At 36.9% G+C, this 24,574-nt stretch overlaps 1 protein-coding gene across 1 annotated transcript in view; it reads right to left on the bottom strand.

Moving 5' to 3' along the window:
- Positions 1-4,819: 4,819 nt before the first annotated feature.
- The window catches only part of TSPAN13 (tetraspanin 13), a 29,461-nt gene continuing 9,706 nt past the window's right edge, over positions 4,820-24,574 (bottom strand). The window contains exons 2-6 of the mRNA XM_036894523.2: positions 13,820-13,987; positions 13,081-13,161; positions 12,321-12,434; positions 10,859-10,972; positions 4,820-5,899 (exon numbers count right to left, since the gene is read on the bottom strand). Of these exons, the coding sequence (XP_036750418.1) occupies positions 5,825-5,899; positions 10,859-10,972; positions 12,321-12,434; positions 13,081-13,161; positions 13,820-13,987 (552 nt within the window). The 3' untranslated portion in view covers positions 4,820-5,824. The remainder of the gene's footprint in view (positions 5,900-10,858; positions 10,973-12,320; positions 12,435-13,080; positions 13,162-13,819; positions 13,988-24,574) is intronic.

Raw genomic sequence — 24,574 nt, 5'->3', positions numbered from 1 at the left:
TCTTAGAATTTATTGAATGACAAAATGTTATTTTAACAACACATAGTTTTAATAATATAAATAATTCTCTGGGAAGTCAAATGTCAAGGTTGCAAAGAAAATGAATCTGCTTAGGAAAGTGTTAAACACAGAACAATAGTCATAAAAAGAAAATTTGACTTTGATCCAGTTGTCTCTACTTCTGAGAATTTGTCCTCATTCAAATCAGGAAATCATTCAAGAGAATTAGAGATCTGTGAAAATGTCAATGGCAACATTATTTATTTAACATACCAAAAAAAAATCTTCAAATATAATGGTTACATACTTTATTAACACAAAGTACACTATGCTTTCATCTATAGAAGTAATGAATATTATGGAGAAACCAAAAGAGTAAGTGAAAAAGTTTAAGAATTTCTACACTATAACTTAACTACAGGAAATGTACATCACAGGTTAGAGAAGTGAATATACAAACACTGCTGTTTTTAAGTTCATGGAAATATTAGCAATGCTGTTCTATTAAATTATTAAATTATTATTGTCTCACCACCTGTCTTGCGTGTTTAAAAAATTTAACTGAAAACTATTGACTATTTCACTAACTACAGAGAAGAGGAAGAATGATGTAAGACTAGAGATTATTTCAAACAACTGAAAAATGTTGGTAACATAGAGGGAATGGAAAATGGTGTAGCCACTTTGCAACAAAATAAGACTGTTCCTCAAAAATTAAATACAGAACTGCCATACAATCCATTAATTCCACTTGTATTTACCCAAAACACCTGAAAGCAGGGAAAAGGTATTTTCACACCCATTTTCACATCAGCATTATTCACAATATCCTGGAGGTGGAAGCAACACAAATATTCATTAATGGATAAATGGATAAACAAAATGTGGTATGTACATACAAAGGGATATAACTCAGCCTCTGAAAGGAAGGGTATTCTGACATAGGCTACAACATGGATAAACCTTGAGGACATTATGTTAAGTTCACAAAAGGACAAGTACTGTAGGTCTCCACTTATGTGTTACCTAGATTAGACATTCATAGACCCACAAAGTAGAATGAATGGTGGTTGCCAGGGGCTAAAGGGAGAGGGGAATGGGGAGGTTGTTTAATAGGCACAGAGTTTCAGCTTGGGAAGACAAAAAACTTCTGGAAACGGATGTTGGTGATAGTTGTGCAACAATGTGAATATACTTAATGCCAGTGAATTATACAGTTAAAATGGTTAAGATAATAAATGTTATGTATATTTTATCACATTTTTATTTATCAGTTCAATCTGAGGCCCCACGGCTTAGGGAAAAAAAAGAACTAACTTTTTTAAAAGTTGGTAACATCAATTATCTGTAAAAATCATTTATGTTGATGATCTACAGGCCTGATGACACCACTTTACCTGTTTTTGAACTACAGATTTCTTCAAACGATCATGTATGACCATCCAGCTCTGCTTGTTTTTTTATTTTATGCATTCAGTAATCCTAAATAGTTTCTGAGATCCTTCTATTTAGCAATTGCTGGGTGACACTGAGAGCCAGGAGAGAACAGAAAAAAACTCTAATGCAAGAACAGAACCCTCTTCAAGGGTCTCACCAGAAAGGCAGACTTCTAAGTCTAAGTCAAGTCAGCATCATCTATTAAAAGCCTTTTGTGAAATTGTGATCCCATAAACTGCAAAATGCAAACTCTTGAAATTAAGAGAGGCAGTATCATCCTCTGAATGTCAGACTCCATTCTTTTGACATATTATTTTAACTCCAGGCAACTCCTTCAAGCCCTCATTTGAAAGTGAATTCCACAGGCTGATTTTCCTGATGAAAATACATGAGAAGTAGCCTGGCACATGGCAGGAGAATCTGATTTTCCCCTTTCCCACTGTCTCAAGAGGTATTTCAGTGACTACAATTGCCCATTTGTAATCTTGACGTTCAAGAAAAACTTCAACATGAAGGGCTCTGTTCTTTTCTCGCTCTCTCTGCGGTGCAGTGGACGTGTGGGATGAAGAGCATTATGGGTTGTTCCCTTAAAATTGTTGAGAAAACATTCACCACCAACACTTACTGTAACTACATTTGGCATACAGAGCCTGGTGCAAAAAAAAAATGCTAGCCCCGCACACACAAAGTACAGAACAACTTTACACAAATCCCATTGCTTATCCAGAAACCTGGAAAACTTAGTCTTTAACTTTATAAGTCAGCTCAGTAAAACAGCTGACAAGTGAATGATCATGTTTATACATTCGCAATGCCTGAAAGTATTTTCTCTTATGAAATACTATGTAAAAGGAAATTCTAATTTTTTCAGTACTATCAAAGAGTGAAATAGCTTCATGTATCTACTCAGTGTATTTTCAAAAGGATGAATAAACTTAAATGGGGTACTGAGAAAAATTGTAGGGGGAGGTTTTTAGCTTAAGGAAACCAAGAACTAAAAGCCATACTTCCTGTTTCTTCTCCCTCTGAAAGGTACCATTCAGCAGCATACCACTGAGGTAGAACACGCAGAACTGGTTTTCATACCAAACTCCTTGCTGCTTAGGTAACAGAGTATCTGAGATGATTTTATGTCACATGAGCTCAGATTTTACAAATTAAAGCCTTTTATTTAGAAAGAAAAGCCTAATTTTTCCTTTATATTAGCATTATAGTAACTAAAAATTTCACCTTTAAGGTGGACTTGCAAAACTGTCCAAGGCTGACTAGGCAAATGTTCTAAGAAACATTCCTTTAAGTGGAATATGTCAACAGGGAATAAGAGAAATTATTCATAGTAGTATAGTTTCTTTTTTGAATGAATGCTAAATTGAGAAGAAAGAAGCTCTGGATCTTGGGTTTGCAACCCAATCATTTGTTGTAATTGGAGGACAGACTCTGATCTGAAGCTCACCCTCTTTTGATGCTCATTTGTGGCAACATTTCTGTGACATGGACAGCAGCTTTCCTGTAAGCCTGGCATCAGCCTGACTTCCCCAGACTCACCAGCCAACTGGGACTCAGAATAGATCCATTCAGATGCCTTTCTAGTATGTGTTTTATATTATACTGGAATGGGAGCTGTTATCTCTGTACCCAGAGATAGGATCCACAGGAGACCTCCTAGAGGAATGTGGATTACCTACCTTAAAATCTGCCAGGGATTGCACATATTGTTAATGTGATCCTAAATTTTAGGTTGTGCCAGTAAAATTCCATTGGCTGTACTTTTTCATTTCATCACTGTATTTATGTATTCCCCGCCATCCTTTTTAAAAAGAAAAACCAGTGGTTGAAAAGACATGTACTTCTGTTTCTAGGAAGTGATGCAATTGTTTTTGTAAAAATAAACTTTCAGCATATTTCAAAAAAAAAAAATCTGCCTGGGGGTACAGAAAACCCAGATTAATCTGACAAGGCTGTTCTTGGTACTTGAAAATGTTATTATTTCTCACATGGCCAGTCATCAGTTATTACTCATTCCTATAATCCTACAGTTAGTAACCCTAAGGTAGGAACCCTAATCAGGTTCCTAGGCCCTGATTTGTAAATGGATTAACCAAGTAAGGCCACTGCAATTAGAGCACAAACCAAGACAATTGCTGGTTCTCTGTGGAATAGCCCTTTCTACACAGAGCCATTTATACCAAGAAAGGCATTTTATTAGGGTATTCCAGAACCTTATGGAAACTTGAAAATGAAACAAACAGGGAAAATACTAAATGCTATAAAGATGACAGAGGTTCAAAAATCTCACTTCCTTTGCATGTCACTTACAATCCCATCTTATGGTACAAGTGGGAACATTGTTAGTGTTGTGCAGAGCACAAGAGTGACATTGAAGGATAGCAGAACATGCCACCCCAGAATATGCCTCTACAGCATGTAGATGATTTTGAGCTGATTATTTTCAAGAAACAGCAGACACAGGACAAGCCCTGGAAAGAGTATTAGTTTACCCTCCAAGGTGCAAGGATATCTCCTTCTCTGTATTTGGAAGAGAAGGATGACTATAAATCATAAGAAACTCATCAATGTGGAAGGCGCTTACTTAATTAAATCTGCATAACAGACCTACTCGTGTTCACTGTGCTCTTTCTCCAAGAGCAGGCCTCCCACACACATACACACACCTTTCTTTCTTTGGCATTTAGCTGGAGATAGTATTTAAGATGTTGGCTTAGGCCATGTCAGGGAGCTACTTGGTTTTTCTGGGTATCTCTTATGGATACATGAGGTATACCCATAAATAAACTTGTTTTTCTCTTGTTAATCTGTCTTTTATTACATGAGGTCTCAGCCAATAAATCAGAGGAATGAAGGGGAAATTCTTTTTCCTCCCCTACAACATTCTGGGAATTGCACACACAATTCAGTTTTCTTGAAAGATTGGCCAGTCTTCCAGTCACAGAAGTGACACACCCAGAAAATGCTCAAAAATTCTATACATCAACCACTTACCCTTCTTTCTTGGGTAAAGCCCATCAAAACAATTATCAATAAAATAACATACACTGCAGAGAATGCAAGACAAGAAATCAGTGATTTTTGGTAATAGGAAAGAACTTATATTCTTTCCCAAATAAATATGAATGACTTTTCTTTCCCAAAACAATTCTCACTAAGGAGAAAATATTAAACATTGAAACCTTTCAAGAAAGAATTGTGGGACATGAGCACTGGAAGTTCATTTTCGTGGCTGGATTATCCACTGAAATAATAATGCTCAGCCCGTGGTCTGTCCAAGAAAACCCAAAGCAAAAATAAAAGAATTCCACTGCACTTAATTCATTTGTCAATTCCTCCATTACTTTCTTTTAATTCAAACAATCATACACACAGAAAGGTTTCCATTCTTTAATTTTTAACATAATATACAGAACCACAATACTCTCAATTTCAAATTATGGGAGATGGCATTCAAATATGCTTGGATTTGACAAGTTGCTCTTACCATATTGAGAAATTTCATGAAAAAGTAACAATTTGTAAGATAATCAGATATCTTTTTGCTATGTGGGCCAATGCATTAAGAGTAACTTATTTAAAAATGTAGTCTTCGGGACTTCAAATTATTATAAAAGAATGTCAAGGTTATATAGATATACTTTCTAATTTCTCAAACGCATTCCATTTTGAAGGCTGAAGGCAAATATTAGACATTAGGACATTCATAAGACCATTTCTCCTTTGCACTTACCTGTAAAAATCAAATACTAAGCCACACTTTCCTAAAGACACAGCTACTTCTAGAATAGAATACATTAGTGCAATAATAAAAGACTACTAGAACTAAATTATCACTTTTATATTAACAGTTTTCACCACAATACATCTTCCCTAAAAAGACAAAAAAGTTGGGAATTTGTACTTTCCCTTATTGAACATAACAGGACCTCATACTTTCTGGCTTTAATAAACTTCAACTTTTTTTTCTAGTAGGAAATATCTACACAGCACACTGCTACATATAGTTGATTATTCCAGTGAAATATGTATTTAGATTCACAATATGATCTACACAATAGGGCCATACAAAGTTTTTCTGCAGGTAAAAATGCTAATAAGAAAGGCCACAGTGGACAGTGCCAGACACTGTGAATACAGTAGATTACAGGTACCACTGAGGTGTAGAGGTGACCACAAGTTTCTTTCTTTTTTTTTTCCTTTTTTAGCAATGGGAAAAGAAAAACATTTAGAGAAACATAGGAGAGTAAAAAATATATAATTCCACTGTCAATAATGTACTGTTTCAGATACTGCTTCCTTAAGCAAGCAAATTAGCTTAACTCAAAAGGGAGAGAAAGTGAACAAGGTCAGAATATGAAAGATTTTCCTTGTTTTCTCATCAAAGGAATGCACTAGGATTAGCACGAGGATCTTTCTGGTTCCTGTATCTGTAGGTCAGCCAAACACCCAGGATCTGGAAAGGAAGGAAAAGAGAAGAAAGAGAAAGTAAAAGCTGTATATATTTATTCAGTTTATTGATAAACAGTCTGGAACATCTGAGGCACTTTACACTATTTGATCAAAGAAGAGATTTCGTTTTCTTTTTAAAATGACCCCAACTAGAGGTCTTTAAAAAAATAGGTCTTAAAAATAAATATGAACACTGGAGTAGGCTGAATAATGGTCCTCTAAGGATGATACTCCCAACTTGCCTAAGCATGATTTCCCTGACCCTGCCTCAAAAACAGTGGCATACAGGGAGCTTTGATCAGAATTTTTGAGGTTAAATATTTTGATTATCACCCCTGGATATATGCCAATAGTGTTAAGTTACAGTCATTAGACAAAACAAAGCAACTGGATAAATTAAATACTCATAATCTGAAGCCACATTTTACCAAAATTTAATTTCTTAAATTTAGAATGAGATGACAATCTCTTCCTTTGCCCCACCACTGAACCACAACTTCCTCCCACACTCCCGGGGAGAGCATGGTAGGGAGGCTACACCCCAAATGCAAAGAAATCAAGGTTAGGTAATTACTGGATTTTAAACTTACAAATTTGCTCATGATTTAAAATTTTTAAGGGTGACTTTGACTAGACCTGGTCAGGAACACTGCTGATTCTAGGACTTGCACCCTGTCTGCAGTAGGTCACCAGAGTACACATTGTGACACAGAAATGTCTACAAAGAGTTACAATAAGTTTGTACCTTATTATTTTTTATATTTATTAAATATAAAAAGGCAGAAGGTAATATGCCAAAATATAAATGTTGATTATTTCTGAGTAGGTAATTTTAGCCAGTAGATATATTTACTCTTCCACCTTCAAAACTGCCTTTATTTTCTAACGTTTCTAAAAAAGAATGTGTACTAACCACGATAACTTTTTTTTCTGATTCTAAATCAAGCTTCTTTGATGATTTAAATTTATTTTCAGATACTGTAAGTGGTTCAAATCAAAGCTTTCTATTTCACCTATGACAGCTAGTTAGCCTCATCCCTTCAAACTCAGAATCTGTGATTGTGTGAAATACTGAATAAAATTTAAAATTTTTAAATGAGAAGGCCTATAAAATATTCACTATCCAGAATATATCAGGCTGGATAAATTATTATTAAAATCTCTAGGTCGATTTCAAAATGACATGGCATATAAAATAATGGAGCAGGGTTCCATGAAAGAAACTAAGTCTTCTTGGTTAGAAACCTAAGACTCATGAGCTTATTATTAAATTACTGAAGAACTAATATTTTAAAAAACAGTGGGGCAGCACAGATGACTAGGGTGGTGAGAACACTCTGCATTTGCCATAATGATGGATGCATGTAATTATACAGTTGTGGGAATCCACAGCACGTGTACCAAAAGCAAACAGTAGCATCAACTACAGACTGTGGGTGATTAGGTGTCAACGGAGGTTCATCAGTTATAATAAATGCTCCACTCTAGTCACTCTGCTAATAATGGGAAGCCTCTACATGTGGAGGGGTAGGGGAAAGAGGGGAATCTCAGTACTTTCCTCTCAATGTTGCTATGAACCTAAAACTGCTCTTAGAAGTCCTTAAGAAAAAAAGCATACCTGAAGGCAGTATGATCTGCTGAAAAGAAAATGGAGCTATTCAAAAGAACTAAATTATCAAAATAAATTGCAAATATAAAAGAAACCATGTGGCAAAATTCTGGCAATTATTGACTCTGTTAATGGGGTGTATGGAAATTACTCACTCTGGGTTTTTTTCTCTGGTTTTTAAGTTTTCCTGACAAAAACTTTTATTTTTTAAAGGAAAGAAAGGAAGAATGCACAGGATTACTTTCAGGCTATATACAAATTTTCTTGAATCAATGTCACAACCAACTCACATTTCTCTTCTGTGAGAAAAAAATGAAATGAAAAAATGCTCAGAGTAGGAAGGGGAGTAGGCAAAACTTCTTTTAAAAAGTGAGTACTAAGCTTGGTCTTTATCTCTACTTTGTAAATAACAGCCAAGTGTGAATTTTTCATTTTCAAGAGGAAAAAAAGAAACTGCATTAGAATAAAACATACACATACACATGTCTAAACCATGCTATATATTATGCATATGTATATATGCAGAACATATACATTATATACACAAATGCAATACATGCGTTATATGTATGTTACAAGGATAATCAAAATGAGGATCTAATGTATAACTTGGTGACTATATTTGATTACACTATGTTGCATATTTGTGCATGTTTTGTGATATACAGGACAATTAAATTTGCTAAGAGAGGAGAACTTAAATGTTCTCACACATACACACACACACACAAATAACAGGTCATGGATGTGTTCATTAACTAGATGGGGGAAATCCTTTCCAAATATACACACACACACCCCAAATCATCATGACGTGCACCTTAAATATCCTACGATTTTAATTGTCAGTCATACTTCAATAAAACTGACATATATATATATTCTTTTCTCTCTCTCTCTCTCTATATATATATATATAATATATATTTATATTTCATCCCAGATGGAGCTGCTTCTGTCCAGGGTGCCATATCACCAAAACAAAAACTTGGATAACTTTTGTGTCCCTGTAAATGCTCCACTTGATCAGAAACACAGTACATACCCGGTCAGCGAATCCCCAAACACCAAGCCAACTCTGGGCCTTCTCACCCAAACAAGGTTGACTTTGTGGCCCCAGCCAATCACATCTTTTCTGTTTTTCTCTTCCTTGTTCTTTATCCTATAAGCTTCCTGCCTTTGGTCCCTTTTGCAGTTCTCCAAAAGGACACTGTCCACTTCACGAAGTGTTAAATAGTTTGCCTGTATCACTTATATTGTCCTCCTTAATCATTTTTTAACATGTATCAAAATGTGAAAGGATTTTCTAAACATAAAAATCAACTGTACAAACCATACATGAAAAAAGCAAATTTACATGAAAGTTAAACTCTTCCATAAGTTTTAATTAAAAGTCATTAAAGAAAGTTAATTAAATGCCAAAGAAACTGAAAGCAGAAGCAGCCTAGTAGTGTAAGGAATGAGAAGAAGAAGAAAGGGATAGATCCCCAGTTTTGATCTTTACTTCTTGCACACCTTCAAGGACCTGAGGCCCACTCTGGTATTCTAATATAAAATTCCCCTTTTCTGCAGTACATTATTTTGAGTTTGTTGCATGCAATCCACAGGCCTCAGTCAAGACAAAAGTGGGCAATTCACAAACGAAGAAATGCAAATGGTCAAAAACATATCGTCAAATTCACAAGTCACATTTTCAAAAGACCAAACAGACTTTTGGCAATACTATTTTTACCCATCAAACTGGCAAATATCTTTTTAAAATAAAGTATCTGTAGTAAGTGGTTGAATCAAAATTTGGTAGAATCTCCCCAAACAGCAATTTAAAAATATTTATTAAATACTTTTAAAATGTCCACATACTGAGTATGTCATCTTTTACTTCTGGAGATGTATTCTAGGGAAAAATATCTAGAAAATATAGATAAAAATTACATACAAGGAAGTTGACCAAGGAACTATTTACCACAGTAACATATTGAGGGAATATTAAATATTCAAGCGATTAAATGAACACCATTAAACTTCAACCATATCTTCACCACAAACTTCAATCAGAAAAAAACCTTGAGATTTTTCTGACTTTTATGCTCACTCTTACAATAATCTACCCTATAGTTGTATACTTACACCCACAATCTTACTTAATAGCATGCTATTCTATACATACTATCCTATTATCTATTTAAAACAGGAGTGTGACATGGACAACTAACATGATAATAATAGGGGTCTCATCACCTATTTTTAATGGGGCAGAATATGGTGACTTACACATCAGTAATTTACTAGTGGCTGCAAAATGACAGCTAATATTTACACAGCACCTGCCATGTACCAGGTACTATTCTAAGCTTTGTAAGTTTTACACACACTAACTCCTTTAACCCTTTCAACAGCTTTATGAAATAGGTGCTTTCAATTATTATGTCTGTTTTTAAAGATGGGAACAGAATCACAGAAAGGCTAGTAACTTGCCGAATGTCACACAATTAACAAGCAGTGGAACTAATTTTCCAACCCAGACAGTACACGTCTTAGTTATTTCCTCTTGTCTAATATACCCTAATTTAACCAGCTCATTAGTAAGACTACAATCTGGCCCAAAGGTTTGCTGTTATAATGTTCTTGAGTATTCATTTTGCATTGTTATATGATTATCTCCATGAAAAAGCACCATAAGTACAATTTATGAGTTAAGGAAAAAAATTTTAATTTTGATATAAATTGCCAACTCAGATGCATAAAAAATGTTCACAACTATTGAGAGTTTAATAAAGACACTGAGGAAGGAATAAGTATTCCTAAAAAATTATCAAATAATATGTGTGTGGTTTTACTAAGATACGTATGTTATATATAAATTTATTAATATGCTAAATATATTAATATAAGTATTAGGTTATATAGATAAGAAATTAGTAACAGTGTTTATTAGGAACAAAAGGGACTGCATTGGAAGGCAATTTTTCAAAGCATACCTGAGTATTAAGTATGTGTGTATATATTAACATACAGGAAACAATGTGAATGCCCTACCTATTCCATAATTAAATTTAAAATTATCATATCTCAAGAAATAAAAAGACTCTAGCAATAACCCAGTCTAATCTCTCATTTGTTCAATTAATTTTACATAATTTAATGATTAAGGCTTTCATCCTGTGTAAAGTTAACACTAGATCTGTGGAGCCTTCAGATGTCCAGCCAGGGCTTCTCCTATTACAATTCTAGTTCTCAATGGAAATATCCATGGATACATTCCAAGAGTTAAGTACCATGCTAAGGTAAAATGCCATGCCCTCCTGCCATATAACACAGGAATCCTTATAACAAAGGGGAGTTATTTGCACATACCTCTGTGAAACTGAAGAAGAGGCCAATACCACCCACAAATCTCAAAACCTCTCCAGCATATTCTCCTATTATGGGAGCACATGGTGAGCAGGAGGCGCTGCTTTTAACACAACTCTGTACCAATTAAAGAGAAGAACTTTTACTTCAAAGTGCATTTATAAAGAGCAGATAAAAACTGTACCCATATTAAAATTAGTGTCTGAAGTATTATAGCCAATCTGGGCCTTGGTTCTTGGATAGTTCCAGACTTCCAAGATAGCTCCCAAGGTTCCTACCTCCAGTGTACATACCCTGAATAATTACCCCTTGCATGTGGACAGGATTTGTAAATATGATGGACAGTCACTCCCATGTTTATGTTCCATTACATAAGACACCAGTTTAACAGAATGGAGAGCTTATCAAGCGGGCTTGGATGCTGTCATGCTGTGAAAGGGCTGCACAGTTAGGACCTCTGAGTAGTTTCTGGAAGCTGAGAGAAACTGAGCAAGAAAACAGGACTTGAGTCCTACCACGCCCAGAAGCTGAATTCAGCCGACAACCACTGAGCTTAGTAGAAGACACTACAGATGAGATGGCAGCCCTGGCGGAAACCTTGATTTTACCCTGGTGAGATTCTAAACAGGATGCAGCTAATAAGCCATACCCAGACTCCTGACCCATGGAAACTGAATACTAAATGGATGTTGTTTCTAGCCCCTAAATCTGTAATAATTTGTTACACAGCAATAGAAAACTAACAATCCCACAAAACAGGCTTCATGACTGGATATCCAGCACAGGGCTTAGAGAGGTGGTAATAGGAGTTTCCCCAAAATATAAACACATGTGAACTTCCAAGGAGAGTCAAGCTCCAAGTCCATCCTCATACAGCATTGGGTTGGAACTTGAAGGTCAGGGGTCTGGCCTGGGACTACATACAGGACAGCTCCAACTGGGCCTCCACTAGCTCAGCTACCAGACAGAATGAACATGAAGTGGTGATGGGCAAAACGGGACAGAGGAAAGAGGCTGGTTCCTCATGTCCTCTGCCCTGAGGAGTTTAGCTGGTTGAGAAGACCATTCTAGGATAGACCACTCTCCTCCTACCACCCTGATATTTCAAAACCAAAATATTTTCAAGCTTCCTCTAAATCTCTAAGGCTGATCTGCTGTTATTTCTCTGTCTCTTTCTAGGAAGAGTTGAATGGGAAATAATAAGGAGCAGAAAACCAAAAGCACGTGTGACTCACAGGGCTCTGGAATATTCAGTACTCTCAGGAGTGGGTATTTGAGAAAAAATGATACACTAGTATACATGGAATGGAATGTATTATAGTTAATGCATTATAATGTAAAATACAACATACATGTAAAGCATCTTAAAAATATAATTCAGCATCAGAAAGTCCATTTTTGCATGTGAATCATGATTCATCTGCATGCAATACATCTCCAAAAAATATTTTGTACTATTACTTACAGCCAGACAGGTGTCATTTGGGTTAAAACTTCGGAACCCGCAGCAGTTTAAATTTCTCTGGATGTCATTTCGAGCACTTGCTGTATTGTTCCAACCAACTTCCAAAAGCTGACCCTAGAAAATACATTTAATATATGTGGTGTGTCATCCCTGCACCAAATGCATAAAGCTTGAGCTACTTTTCCTACTCAGTGTGCCTAAAATAAATACTCTTAAAATCATTAAAACACTCAAAGGATTATACCTCAATCTGCCACAGAAATTACGGCAGTCTTTCTATCCCAAGAATGAAAAGTCTTAACTTTTATATGCAATTCAATAGAAGCACTTGGAATAATTCTTACAGCATAGCAAGACAAATTGTTTTCCATTGCCCCGAAACACAGACCCATATTTTGCAAGTTAGAGTTTGAAAAGAGCAATTACTACAATGGAACCACAAACATTCTGGAGCAAATGTTTCATTGCATAATGGTGGGAAAAGACTAGGTAAACAGCTCTTAGAAGCAGCACTTTTTACCCAGTGAAAGCAAAATCCTACTTAAAGGACACAAAACAAAAAACAAAACAAAACACCACCTGATGGTGTCTGAGGGCTCCAATCAGCCCCACTAATGCAATCATGAACAAAAGATTTTAGCTATGTAGAAGGAAAGAGATTTATGAGCAAGAAGAAATTTTATATTCCAATCATTTCTCCCCCTTTTTTCTTACACATACTATGGAGCATAATAAAGTAGGAAGAAAAATTTTGGCTTACCTGTTGCTCCTGGTTCAGTGCTAAACAAGCACATGATACAGAAAACTGAACAATAAATACAAGTAAGAGAATAATCATGTACTGAGTATTAGTCAAGGATATTCCTCGGTACTTTTAAAGTAAAGTTAAACAGAGGTACTGACAACTTTAAAATGCACTAGAAGGAATTCACCCAGAAAACAGAACAAATCGCACTTAGAAAAAGTTCAAAAAGAATATGCATAATTATTATTTTGGTAATACTCTGTAGATAAAAGTTCATATACAAAAATAGTATGGGTAAACTTGATCTATTAGAATTTCATTTAGATTAAAATAAAAACTCTTAAATATACATAACACAGGAAATAAGTTTACATAAACATATGTAGCCTTTCTTAATATTTATTAAGTCTAAACAAAAATCACTGTGCTATTCCCAACCACACATGTGATTTTTGTTTAGACTGTGAACTGAATGAGGTCACTGAAATCAGTTGAACGAAACTCTGAATTTGCAATCATGAAGTGAAAAGGAGAAAGTGGGACCGTGTTAAACACACAGTAACTTCACCCTAAGAAATGTGTTGGTGGAAAGCGCGCATACACACACATGTACACACACAGGGCTTGCTAGGAGCTGCTGTCTGGCAGTTCATTTCCTAATGATAACTTCAAATTCGTTGTAGCTATCAAAACAAAAATCAATGAAAGAATAAACCCAATCGGGGTTGAAAAATCCCACTTCCAAAAAGGATACAAAAAAAAGCAACACCTGGTGGTGTTTCACGGCTCCGATCAGCCCCACTAACGCGATCAGGAACAGAAAGATGCCCACGGCAATGACCACGCCCACCACTCGGAGACTGGAGATCAGCCCGAAGCCAATGCCCCACGCAGCAATTCCGATGAGCAGCAGACTAACCAACTGCAGAAACCACCAGAGAGGACAGGGTGCAGTGGGGAGAGAGGGGTGGGGGAGAGAGATGTCAGTTTCTATAGAACCATCAAGATCATTTTTCAGGCACCTGCTTGTTAACATTTGAGTACAAATACTCAACCCTAGAAGATACACAAGATCTCAGTACCTAGTATTGTTTTAAGATATTATATAAATCCTCAGTCATGCATTAAAAAAAACTAACAATGGTCTGTACAATTATTATGGAGCCTCAGAGATCATCTGGTTTACTAAACCTAAATAATGTCTACTTAACCTTTTGAAATAACAGCCTATATGAAGTTCTAGATGCCAACACATCTCAGTCCCACATACTGATTTCTTCACATGGAAATCACTTATCTTTCCTTCAGAGCCCAGCTTGACTGTAATCCTCTGCATGAGGCCTTCCTAGTCCCCAACAAACGAAAATAATCTCTCTCCCCTCCTATACAGCCTCTTCTTTGAATATGGCTGCTACTCCCCTCATGACATTCTGTTCCCACACATATCTCTCCTAGGAGACTGAGAGCAACTTGAGAGTAAGGACCCCATCTTCTCACCTATGCACATTCCCAGAACCAATCACAGAACCTGACCCCGGGCAACAGTCAAAATTTCTCACAGAATTGTTGTTGACACGAACTGCCTTAAATGTCATTATCAATTCTATTAGAATTCACATAAAGAAAGAGACTATTAAAACTCTTAGGATGAAAAGAGTATAAGAGATTTTAGCTATTTAGGCTAAAATGGCATTCTGAGCAAGAAGAAATTATATTCTATTCCAATCATTTTATTTATATACTTATAAAACCAAACCAAGGAACACATGCCTCAAAATTGGTCATTACTGATTTCAGTTACAATTACTTCTTTAAAAAAATAAATAGCACACCATATAAAGATTAAAATTAATTGTAGAAGATATAGTTTAAACAGGTATGCAGGAGGGATGGGAATGGGGGTGTGGAGATAGTACCTTCAATTCACTGGAGAGTCAACTCTTTGCTGGGGCAGAATGACAGTACAATACCCAGTTGGGAGGAATCAAAATATATATAATGCACAGTCTAGCACCATTTCAAGACCTAATTAATCTTTTTTTAATATGAATTAAATCACCACTCATTCAAATGATTTTTTTACTCAAATGTGTAATGTTTCATGCCTGTTAGCACAGTTATTACCATAAATTTTAAATGTCTTGGTATATAAAACTTCTTATACATGTGGAAATACAAACAAAACTGATAAATAGTGACAAATACAGCATCTATTGATATTTTTATCTACTCATTATAAAGAAGCAAAACTTGAGAATGAAAAAACCTATCTGTAACATCACAGGACCATCTTCTGGAGTTGTATGGCCTTGGCGTTCTCCGCTGCAGCTACTACACACAGAAAACTTGTTCCCAGAGGGGAGTAGAAGGAAAAATTTCCATCAACTTTACCACCCGGATATTTGCTTAGTCCTTCTCATTTTCTCAACTGCGACTCATCAGCTGGTTCTATTTGCTTCTGTCTCATTTTTATCATCTCACTCACCATCTTCTCACAACTTCAGACAATCTTGGATTGCGAAAGAGTCCTCTGCCCCATCACCAGTGAGCTTATTTCTGACATCATGGTATCCAAATATAACACATTTCCTTTCATGGGGTGTAAAAGGCAGAAGTCTGGAGGAGATGTGAAGGAAGAAGGTGAGAAGAAGCAGGGTCAGGCCTCTGCTTAGCATCCTCGCTGCACTGTGGTACCTAACGCTGAGGATGGTCCACATTTGCATCACGTCAAGAGTAACCTGCTGTTTCAGTCAGGGTTCCCCAGAGAAACAGACCCAATAGGATATATATTTAGAGAGATTTTAAGGAATTGGCTCATGCAGTTGTGGGGGCCAGCAAGTCCAAAATTTGCAGGGCAGGACAGCCGTTTGGAAACTCAGGCAGGATTTCTATTATGCAGTCTTCAAGCAGAATTCTTTCTTGCTTAGGAACCTCTTTGTTCTGAAAGATTAAAGCTTTCAACTGATTGGTAAGGCCCACCCACAATGTGAAGGCAATCTGCTTTACTTAAAGTCAACTGAATATAAATGTTAATTACATCTAAAAAATATCTTCACAGCAACACTGTACCAGCATTTGACCCACTATCTGGGCACCAAAGCCTAGCCAAGATGACACATAAAATTAGCCATCACACTTGCCCACCTCAAGTCCTGCAGGTGATGTCTATTTCCCAATTCAATTAAATCCATGAGCAGTGTTATCACTCTGTATGTCTTTGAGTCTTCTGGCCAAAAAGATGAGAAGCATGAATAACATAATACATAAACTTGTTCTAACTCTATAGTTTTAAAGAATACGTTTGGGAATCATACCAAATCCTTAACTGTATTAATGAAACTCTAATAAGTTAAATATTCACCAACAAAGGGTTGGTGACCACTAAGTACTGCAAGTCAGAGATAAGATAGTCCTACAAGAACAAAGGTTGACAAACCTTCTCTGTAAAGGGCCAGATATATACCATCTAGCTCTGTGGATCATCTGGTCTCTGCCTCTGGCTGTTTCACTCTGCCACTTAACAGGATCAGTAGCAGACAGCATGTAAATGAGTGAGCAGAGCTGTATCCCAATAGTACTTCATACAGATACTGAAATTTCAGTACAGATACTGAAATCTAAATTCATATAATTTTCATGTACAACAAAAATACCACGCTTCCCTTGACTTTTTTTTTTTTTCCAACCATTTAAAAATGTAAAACCATTCTTACCTGGCTAGCTATACAATAATAGACAATGGAGTAAATGTGACCCCTAGGACTCTTGCTCTAGAAGTCAGTGTAGGAGAGAATGAAAATTTACAAGCGGGCAAATAACTGCTGTATCAGAGATTTTACTAAGTGGATCACACTACAGAACAAAAATCCAAAAATTCCCGATAAAGTGAATAGGACAAAGACTGCCAAAAAACAAAAAAAAGAAAAACCAGAAAAGGAACAGGTAGTAGGCTGAAAGAAATGACCACACTACGAATATTACCTTATACAACAAGAGAATGAGTATCATCTTATATGGGCAAAAGATGTAACTAATGACCTTAAAGAAGGAGCTTATCCTGAATGATCAGGTGGGCCCTAAATGTCACCCTAAGAGGAAGTATGTGGCAGAGGGAGATTAGAAAAGACAGAGAGGAGACAGCAATGTAAAGAGAGGCTGGCATGGCCATAAGCCAAGGAAGGCCAAGGAATGCCAGCAGCCACCAGAAGATAGAACAGATTCCTCCCCGAGGGCCTTCAGAGCAAACACAACCCTGTTGACAGCTTGATTTCAAACTTCTGATCTCCTGAACTGTGAGAATAAATGTCTGTTGTTTTTAAACCACCATTGTCTGTGGTAATTTGTCACAGCAGCCATAAAAAGCTAATACAGAACAATTCTCACATTTGGAGTTGGGTAAGTCAGGGACCTGTAACTGTTACAGAAATCTGCCTGGCATTAACCACCAATGTAATCCCCACCATCTGGCTGCAGTGAAGTACTCAGGAGTCCTTGTCAGCAGCCTCCTAGAAAACCTAACTTTGTATTTACAGCAGCACTTCAGGAAAATGAGGAAAACTGTTCTCTGCTCTCTCAGCTACCAACTGACAGTTTCGTTAATAACATGTATCTTTTCCCCTTCAAAAAATAATGTCTACAACTAAAAGGGGAGGGGCACCCCACAACTTTCATAAGCAGTCACAGGTTATATATTATGCTATTACTGAAAACATTATCTAGAACATTCACAAGTACCTTTGCTTTTTTTTTCTAAAGTAAGGGGAGAAAGAGGATACAGCTTTCTCTATAATCCTGTCAAAAGTACCTCTCACCAAGTTCACTGCTCTGTCTCTAATATAGTTTACAGTCTATCCACATCACTAAAACCAGATACCCCTCCTTCACAAATGCTGAAGAAGGTTTATCAGTTTCCTATTGTTTTAACAAATTACCACAAGCTTAGTGGCTTAAGACAGCACACATTTATTCTCTTGCAATTCTGGAGGTCAGAAGTCCAACAAGGGTCTTACTAGGCTAAAAGCACAGTGTCAGTAAGGCTGCATTCCTTCTAGAAGCTCTAGGGGGGTATCCATTTCTTTGCCTTATCCAGCTTCTAGAAGTCACTTGCATTCCTTGGCCTGTAGCCCCTTCCTCCACCTTCAAAGCTAGCAGTCCATCTTCAAATATCTCAGACTACAACCTGCTTCCCTAAGCATATCTCTTTCTCTGAGTATAACCCTCCTACATCCCTCTCGTAATGACCTTTGTGATTACTTTAGGGCTCCCCCAGAAAAATCCAGAATAACATCTTCAAAGTCCCTTTTCCTATATAAGGTAACATTGTGGGTAAAACTGCAGTTATTTTCACAATTTCCCGCCTGTTTTTAGTGCATCTGAGTATCAATAGATGTTTCAAGGGGTGCAGAGAAGTGGTCCATCTACATATCAACAGGCAATCACAAGGGCTTGAAAGGGTTTATCTGGACAAGAGAGGTTGGATGGAGTTCTCTTCTGTGGTAGCCTGGTCAAGAGAGAGGATGACAGCTTGTAAGAAATAAATGGGTTTCTTAAACTTTATTTCTCCCTTTGACTGATTTCAGTTTCAAAGGTATTTCACCCTGGATTTTCCCCCTGGAATTACAAACATATTCACAGGATCCAAGAATTAGAATGTGCATTCTTTGTTGGGACAGAGATATTATTCAGCCTACCACAGAAGGTTCTGGGAACATGGGCAACTTAGCTATTACAGTTATCCCTCCTGCTATGAATGCTTTAAAATAATGAAAAAGATTGTGGCATTTGTTTAAATATATAGTTGAGCACAGAGAAACTCTGTGCAAAGCCCCGTAGGCCAGAGAGGAAGGGAAAACAGAAAGTCATAACTGTGAATGTACAGCTGGTGCTGTGGGGCCGATGAGAGGATGGGAAGAAGTTCCTGGATCAGAAAAGTCCCTAAAGGGACAGGACTTGGGTCATAAAACAGGCAGAATTGGGAAGTGGAACTAAGACCCTTGCTCAGCAATGACATCAAGAAAGCTATTTTTCAGCATAAGGAGTTACAGAAAATTACAACACCACACCCAGGAAGACAACAAAAGTATTTGAGTCGCTTCAAAAAGCCTTTTGCAGAAAAGAGAAACTCCACATGTACCATGCCCACATCTGGAGTAGTCTAAATGTACACTACCCAGGCATACAGGAATCTTCAAGCAGAGCAGTTCAGATAAAAGCTTATCATGGGCAGTGATGGAATTTGGGGAGGGAATTTAGGGAAGAAAAACTCCCAGAAGCCAATTCAAAATGACTCAGGATGGACACTTCTAAATTCTGGTCCTCACACTTCCAAAGAAGAAATGAAAATTTGCTGTCAATCAAAAATCACAAAATACATTGTGGGGGGACTGTGGGGAACTGGGGGAAATGAGAGGAATCTACCATGAGGGAGATGAAACAGACCCAGCAAAGGAAGGATTAGAACTCTCAAGAGTTTGAGGTAACACAGGTAACTCAATGAGACTAAAATAACATTTTTAAACTAACTAAAACCATAAAAGAATAAAAACAATATGGAAAACACAAAACCATATTTAAAAATGCAGACTTGAAAAACAGCCAAACAGAGAAGATCCAAATAAATTAGAAAAAAAATCATGTAATAGGAAAGATAAAGTTTCATTAAAAAAGAAAAAACGGCAGGTATTCAGCAAAATTATTTTTTAAGGAAAAGAAAAAAATCCCCAAAATTGTTTTAAATGAATAGCTATCAAAAACCCAAAGCCATATTATATTCAATGACAAAACCTGTGTAAGTCTGGGGAAAGGATATCCCAGGCCAAAATACCTCTAAAAACCAAAATCAGTCAAAGGGAGAAAGAAGGTTTAAAATCCATTTATTGCTTACAAACTTCAGTCTGGGACCTTCTCTCTTTCCTGCTCCAGCAGAAGCAAAACAAATGCTCCCCTCACCTCTTGGGTACAGATGAGCCCTTCTCGCCCAGGTAATTACCCACTGATACGGCGATGAACTTCTCTCCACCCCTGAGTAATGATACAAATGTACTAAAGCCATACTTCTTTCCACCTATGAATGCCTATTGATATGCAGATGTACAAAAGTCAGGCGAGATATTCTGGAAATGTTACAATTTTACCCACAACCTGAGAAATATTTCCTTTAAAATTCAGGAATAAGACAAGGGTACCAGCTATTACCACTTGTATTCAGCATTGTAATACAGCTCTTAGAAAACTGAGTAAGAGTGAACATAGGAAAAAGATGAGGAGAAAACACTATAAATTCATTCATTCTCATGGAAGAATAAATGTCTTCAAAGAGCTAGGAACATTTTGATGAAATTTCAAGAAGGCCTGTGTCTACAGCACTTTTTCTCAGCCCAGCTGCACTGTCACCAGCACCAGGCTTAAGAAATGTTCCTACTAGTCAATCAACCTTTACCAGTAGCTGTATCTAACTGTCCCAAACTCTTTGCTGCTGCCTCCATAATGCTCTGTAGAACCTGAGCCTGACTCTACATCTTTTAAATGTGTTTTGTTTTCAACAGTAAAATTAAATATATAAATGAAACTTAAAGTACTAAATTAGTTTAAAATCACCCAAACAAGTATAAGCACTTACTATAACAGTTCAGTAATTAAAACTAAGTAACTGACACAGATTGAAATAAGCCAGCACTATGGGATTGGAGGATATAGAACTCTAATAAATCAGTAGGGAAAGAGGAGGTTTTACTTAATAGCCCTATGACAATTACCTGCCCATTTTGAAAAAGGATAGTAAGAGTCCCTATCTCACACCATAGATTTAAATCCTAAAAATAAAAAGGAAAACTTGAACTTTTAAGAAAAATGACAGAAAAATGTATTCACCTTGTGCTTAAAGAAAAATTTCTTAAACAAGACCCCAGAAAAGTATATGTAATATGGCACTTACTATGTGGAAGTATTCTAAGTGCTTTATATTTATTAACCAGTTTAATCTTCACAACAACCTGAATGAGTAGGTAGTACTATTTCCTCCATTTTCCAGATCGGGGAAGTCTTGTACAGAAATGTTAAGTAAGTTGCCTGAGGTTACACAACAAGGAAGGGATACAACTGGGATAGAAACCCAGACTGTTAGGCTACAGATTCTGTGTTCACCTACCACACTATACCTCCCATTAAAACGTTTTAATTCTATACAATAAAAACACCAGAAAAACATTAGGATAAGCCTGGGACCAGGAGAAGGGATTTGCAGCACATATATATTAAAAGAATACCTACAAATCAGTTCAAAAGGATAAAAAGCACACTGAAAAGTGGTCAAAGATAATAAGAGGTAGTTTACTGAAGATGAATCTGATAGGCCATCAGTACCAGAAAAATGTTCAATCTTATACATCAGGAAAACAAAAATTAGAACAATGAGATTCCACCTTACATGCACTAGACCGGCAAAAATTAATCCTGATGATACCAAGGATATGAAGAATCTAGAACTCACTTTTGAGAAGTGTAAACTGCTGTAGCCACTTTACAGAGCAATTTGGCAGCACCTAGGAAAATTAAAGACATGTATCCCTTACTAAACCAGCAGTTCTGCTCCTAGGTTAATACCCAAAGGAAACACCCATCCCCCCAACTAGACATACATCAGGTTTTTGCTGTAGCTTTGTTTGCAATAGTAAAAAAATTGAAAACAACCTCAAATACCATGACTAGGGAATTCATAAACTCTGTTGTGATCACACAGTAGAATACAAATGATTTTGATCTGTTTCTATCAAATTGATAAATTTCAAAACATAAACGAACAAACTGGGCGAATGATAAAACATCATATATGTAAACTTTTAAAACACAAAGAACAATACAATATATTCTTGGTTGATTAATAGGTCAAATTGTCATAAATATATGAAATGCATGAGAATGAGATTGATTTTAGGAGAGTGAACTTCTTAAAAAGAGGAAAATGTGAAAAAAAAAACCACTGGCATTTCTGAAATAAATCTTTTGGTTCACAAGCATCTACCATACTATTTTCTGTGCATGGATGTTTCCTAAATAAAACCAGCCTTGAAAATGTAACAGCCCCTTTCCTGCTGTCAGGTTGCTAGGCTGACATGAGTGGGTCCCTCCCTGTCCTGGACAAGGTCCTCCCCCACTCCACCTACCCCCTTGACACCAGATGGCAGAACTCAACCAAAACCCCTCGTGTTTATGGTTCAGTCTCCTACCTTATCAGGGCCAAACAAGATGTCAAAAAGCCCAGCATGGCTTCCAGACCACCAACATGGTTGGCCAGAGGCCCACTAAGACCCAGGAGGTAACCAGGAGTTACCTCAGGGTTCATTATAACACAAATGTAAGAAATCTACATTGAGGTTTTGGCCTCCAACCAAAACCACCCCACCCCAGGGGGTTCACTCAGGTGCTTATGGGTAAGTGCCTGCGCACTAGGTGGTTTATCACAGAAAGCAAAGCTCTAGGTCTGTCACACTTGGGTATTCTCACATGTGAAACACACCACCCTATTTTCCTCTTCTCATACCCAACTCATAAGCACACACACATGTGCAAACACACACAAACATACATTCTCATTTGTAAGGTGGAAGAGAACACAGATAATCCAAAATGAATTTTGCATTTATTATAATGGTAAAACTGTCTGAACAAACTTATTTGAGTTACTCAATTTTCTGACAAAACCCAAAAATATGCCAGATTGTTTTAATTTAAAAAAATTGCAAATATGTTTTCTTGTGTATGGCTGGTGTCTCTAACACCAGTCTTTTGGTTCACAAGCATCTACCATATTATTTTCTGTGCATGAGATGTTTAAAAAAATCTGTAATAAAAAAATCCCCCAATAATTAACTTTTTAAATTAGAGATAACATCTAAAGGTTTATGCTATGCTGCTAGTTAGGTTTGATTATCAGTGTTCCTTTAATTTTTACTGAAAAGGAGACATCTAAAGATAATAATGGAACAATTTACCTCTGAAGCATGGTAATTACATGTTATGGCTGGTTTGTAATTTTGAAGAGAATGAGATTATATGAAGTCTCCCAAACTAGTGATCTAAAAATTATTGATTCCAAAAAAATCAATTCTCACTGTATAATTAATTAAGCCTAAGTTTGTCACTACAACTTGGTAGACAAAAGAACTGCAAGAACCATTTGTTCAATAACGACAACAGTTTCCTTATAAGACCAATTGTAACAGAAAGTAAATTTAGACCTATGACAAATAGTTTCCTTCCTTTGGGAGACATAATGCTGATAAAAACAGATTATGGATCTGTTAACTCGTTGATAGCAATGTTTCTATGAGCAGGAAGAGCCAACCTTTCCTGTTTTCTCTTTGAGACAAAGTAAAGTATATCATAATAAAAAGAGCTCTTAGGAGAGAAATTACGAGAGCCATGATGGAAAAGGCATGCCAAAGAGAGACTGTAAAAGTGTCCACAACTGGCACCACCTCCCCAGGCAAATCCCAAGAGGAGGTGGCAGCAAAAGCAGTATTGTGCACAAGGAGAGGTTCTGATGAAGGCCAGGAGACCGGACATCACGAGAGGAGGGGGCACAGCCGTCCTCAGCCAAGGATCACGCAACAGCACAAACTCACAAGACACCAAGGCACAAAGCGACCTGGCCCGTGAACTTACGTATCCCCTTCATTTTACAGGCGGTGAATCAGAGTAGCACAGTGACACGTCCAACGATACGGAGGCAGAACAGTGGCAAACCTTTGGCTTCGTGCACTTTTTTTCTCCCTGCAGGACAATATCATAGTGCCTGGCAATATATTTAAGTAATTTTTAACACTGAGACATAATGCTAAAGATAATGTGTAAGAAATTGTAGCTCTTGCTTTATAGCCAGATTGATACGTGTGTGAAGAGCTTCCTTTGAACTTACTCCCTGTGAGACAACAGTCATGTATAAAAGAACAACAAAGTCCTCTATTCAGTGCATTTCTGTTAGTTAACTACCAAATGCTAGCTTATTCATTTTTCTTGTACCCAGCCTAGAAACTTTGTCACATCCGCCTACACTCACACACAAGCACATGGTGCATTGCCTGGAATAAGGGAGCAAGAAATTCTACTCAGTATGAAGAGATCACTTTAGCAAATACAGTTGTTTAAAACTAATAAGCATGTATTATGCACCTTTTGCACCAATACATGCAATGCCTTTAGAGAATGAGGAAAAAAATATGTTGTGCGTAACAGTCTTTATAATCTACCTTAGGTGGATGTTGAAGTATCAAGCCACTATACTAAGCCTGTCAAATGATGGAGCTCCTAGAATATTGTAGAATTAGGAATAGAAACAGACAAATTGCCACCCAGAGAAGGAATTACCTCTGTAGTGGACATACATTGCTTTAAAACCCAGCTCATACACCTCTTGCAAAACTATTCATTATAGTGTCTCATTGGCTCCCTCCAACCACCACCAGCAACAGACACACAAGTCTTGGGCCTATGTATCGTGGATGCACACCCT

This window comes from Manis pentadactyla, chromosome 7 (assembly GCF_030020395.1).
Source record: "Manis pentadactyla isolate mManPen7 chromosome 7, mManPen7.hap1, whole genome shotgun sequence".
NCBI classification, from domain to species: domain Eukaryota; kingdom Metazoa; phylum Chordata; class Mammalia; order Pholidota; family Manidae; genus Manis; species Manis pentadactyla.
This window is presented reverse-complemented; position numbering and strand designations above follow the sequence as displayed.